General features: G+C 44.4%; 1 protein-coding gene across 1 annotated transcript in view; it reads right to left on the bottom strand.

The window, feature by feature from the left end:
* Window positions 1-19: 19 nt before the first annotated feature.
* LOC105537372 (creatine kinase U-type, mitochondrial-like) overlaps window positions 20-2693 on the bottom strand; it is a 5335-nt gene continuing 2661 nt past the window's right edge. Inside the window, exons 5-7 of the mRNA XM_011976945.1 lie at window positions 2075-2160; window positions 1832-1955; window positions 20-187 (exon numbers count right to left, since the gene is read on the bottom strand). Of these exons, the coding sequence (XP_011832335.1) occupies window positions 20-187; window positions 1832-1955; window positions 2075-2160 (378 nt within the window). The remainder of the gene's footprint in view (window positions 188-1831; window positions 1956-2074; window positions 2161-2693) is intronic.

Genomic DNA, 2693 nt, shown 5'->3' with positions numbered 1-2693 from the left:
ACAACCCACCCTTCCTTACTCACACCCCTCTGTAACCCCACAACTCCTTTACTTTGCTTAGCAGGGGCAGTTTGATGTGCACTCCTGCCCGAAGTCCAGTGCCCAGGTTAGATGGACAGGTCAAGATGTATCCCAAACGCTCATTCCACATGAACTCCCAGCCACGTTCTTGGATAAGTCGCTCCACCTGAGTCCACAAAGGTTTTGTTAATGAAAAATCAGGGATATTTCATTAACCCTGGACCCTCCCTTAGCTAGACACACAAGAACACTAGAAATATGTCTAGAACAGAAACTTGGCTGTGAATGGATGACACTGGTCTTTTTTAATGAAAATGACTTGTTATTGTTTTCATGCATGCATGATGCAAAATTATGATGTGCATAATAATGAGATTGTGAAATAATATGTGAAAGAAGAAAACTCGAAGGAGTGGTGTATTAGGGATGATCTAGGGAAATGAACAGAGGTGGTAAACTGAACTGAGAGAGGACTGATTATTCAATGAGTTCTGCATGCATCAATTATCTTTGCTTTGCTAATGAGCCTAGAGCTTGGAAGGGTCCTTTCAGACAGAAGATGAAGGTGTAAGCTTTGCCAGGAAGAGGTAAGATAACGTTCTGTTAGCTGTGAACGGAGCACCTGTGTCAATGCAGAGAAAGATGAAAACAGAGCAGAAAAGCCAGATTCATAGGGGCAGGGGGAAGGCGTTTTGCTTCAATTAACCACGTAGTCATGAAGATGACTATTAGAGTTGAAGAGACAAGGGATCTACCAGAGTGACGGTCACAAAGACCACTACCCAACGTGAGTAAAAGGATCCTGTTTATAGTTCAGAAAGAACCATGGCATAGGGCATATCTTACATGCTGAACATGGGGGAAACCCTTCCATCTAGAATAATAATGCAGCTAACACTTTAACACTTATTAAGCACTTACTTTGGACCAAGTACTTTATCTGTATTTCATTTAATCCCCACAACAACCTAAAATGTAGAAAATCTCATTATCCCAATTTATAGTGAGGAAACTGAGGCATATAATTTAAAGGTACTTCCCGACCCACTCATAGTCAGAATATGTTATCTATTACTTGCCTAAAATAGTAGAAACTTCTCAGAATCTAAAAGAGGAGCCCTTTTTCTTTGCAAACCTAAAATAGAACTGTATGTTTGAGAACATACAGTAAGAATTGAATTGAGTTTATGGGGATTTCTAATGTAGACTTGAATATGGAGACCCAGTCTATGTAGGATTGATGATTCAGTTCAACCTCTCATATAGAGCCACATATTCTAGAACTCGAACCATTCTATCCTCCACCTTCCCCAGTCTCTCTCCCAACTCTCAACTTAAAGCCTCGACCTGATACTCTAACAAGAATGATAGAACCCAGAGTCAAGGCCTACATTGGCTCAGACCTGGATGGTTATATTAAAGTCGTGAACACAGCAACCTCTCCCTGCCAACATCAGTCTAAGCTCAAATGTTTTCCTTATCTGCACACCTCACCATTCCACTGCATACATCCCAGGCACTGACCTGACATCTCAGTTATTCCTTTCTTGCATTATCTGGCAACTGCCCTATTCACTTCCTAAGGTTCCTGACACTCTTTCTTTTCCTAATCTTAGGGTGACCACATGTCCTGGTTTTCCCAGTATGGTCCCAGCTGGTTTATACCTTTATTCCTAGAGTGAGTCCTAGATAGTCCTTTTTACTATTAGACATGTCCTGGGTGGGTTAATAAATTACATAATCTATTTATGCTACTCTTTGGTTTTCCTTATGTCCTCCCACCTAGTTCCCCTACACAATCTTTTCCAACCTCTTTGAGGCCTCGGCAGAATCTTTCAAACACTCTCTTCATGTTGCCACCCTTCTCCATGGAGATGACCCGTGTATGATCCTCCTCATTCACCCAGATCAGGAAGCTCTTCTCATTATTGTGCCTGAGGGCAGGAGAGGGACAGTGTTCAAGAGGCAAGGGAAGAATTGGGAGAGATAGAGGGGAAAAAAAAAAGCATTTATGAGGGCATGAAGACAAAAGAGGTAAGGAGCAGCCTCATACCAAATTCCACGAGCATCTGGCCAGTCTCGAGCCATTCCTGCTGCAGTCAGCAATGGGGACACAGGCTTATCAAACAGAAAGTGGTCCTGGGAAGAGTAACGGGACTTGGGTTAAGAATCTTCACGGTGGCCCCTGGGCCTCTCAGAGCCCATGTCTCATCTGGCCTAGCCTTCCCTCTGGCTCTTTTTTCCATCTGCTCCCACCAACCAGCGCCCTCTTAAGACCCTCACATCAATCAGCTGCTGCTGTTCAGCCTCTGTCATCTCACTGAGCCTATAGTAACGTCCAGCCAGGTCACCCTTCAGGCCACTCAGTGCATCCACCACAACACGTTCCACCTCCCGTCGCTCTGCTCGAGTGCAAGCTGGAGGCAGACTGAGTCCTCGGATGCTTCGGCCAGTTCTGACTCTAGAGGACAATACATACCTCTCATCAAAGTAGCCAGAACGGATCTGGGAGATAAGGGAAATGAATATAAGTCACAGAAACACGGTGGGAACTGAGGGCCCCTGGGAAAGGAGAGATCTTCCTTAGACATTAGAGGACTCTCTGTGCATTCTACTTGCGTGCATTGGAAGAAGAGGCCCGTTGGGAAAGCACTCCAATTGAAGGGGGCATT

The sequence above is a fragment of the Mandrillus leucophaeus genome, unplaced genomic scaffold (assembly GCF_000951045.1).
Source record: "Mandrillus leucophaeus isolate KB7577 unplaced genomic scaffold, Mleu.le_1.0 Scaffold1712, whole genome shotgun sequence".
In the NCBI taxonomy this organism is placed as follows: domain Eukaryota; kingdom Metazoa; phylum Chordata; class Mammalia; order Primates; family Cercopithecidae; genus Mandrillus; species Mandrillus leucophaeus.
This window is presented reverse-complemented; position numbering and strand designations above follow the sequence as displayed.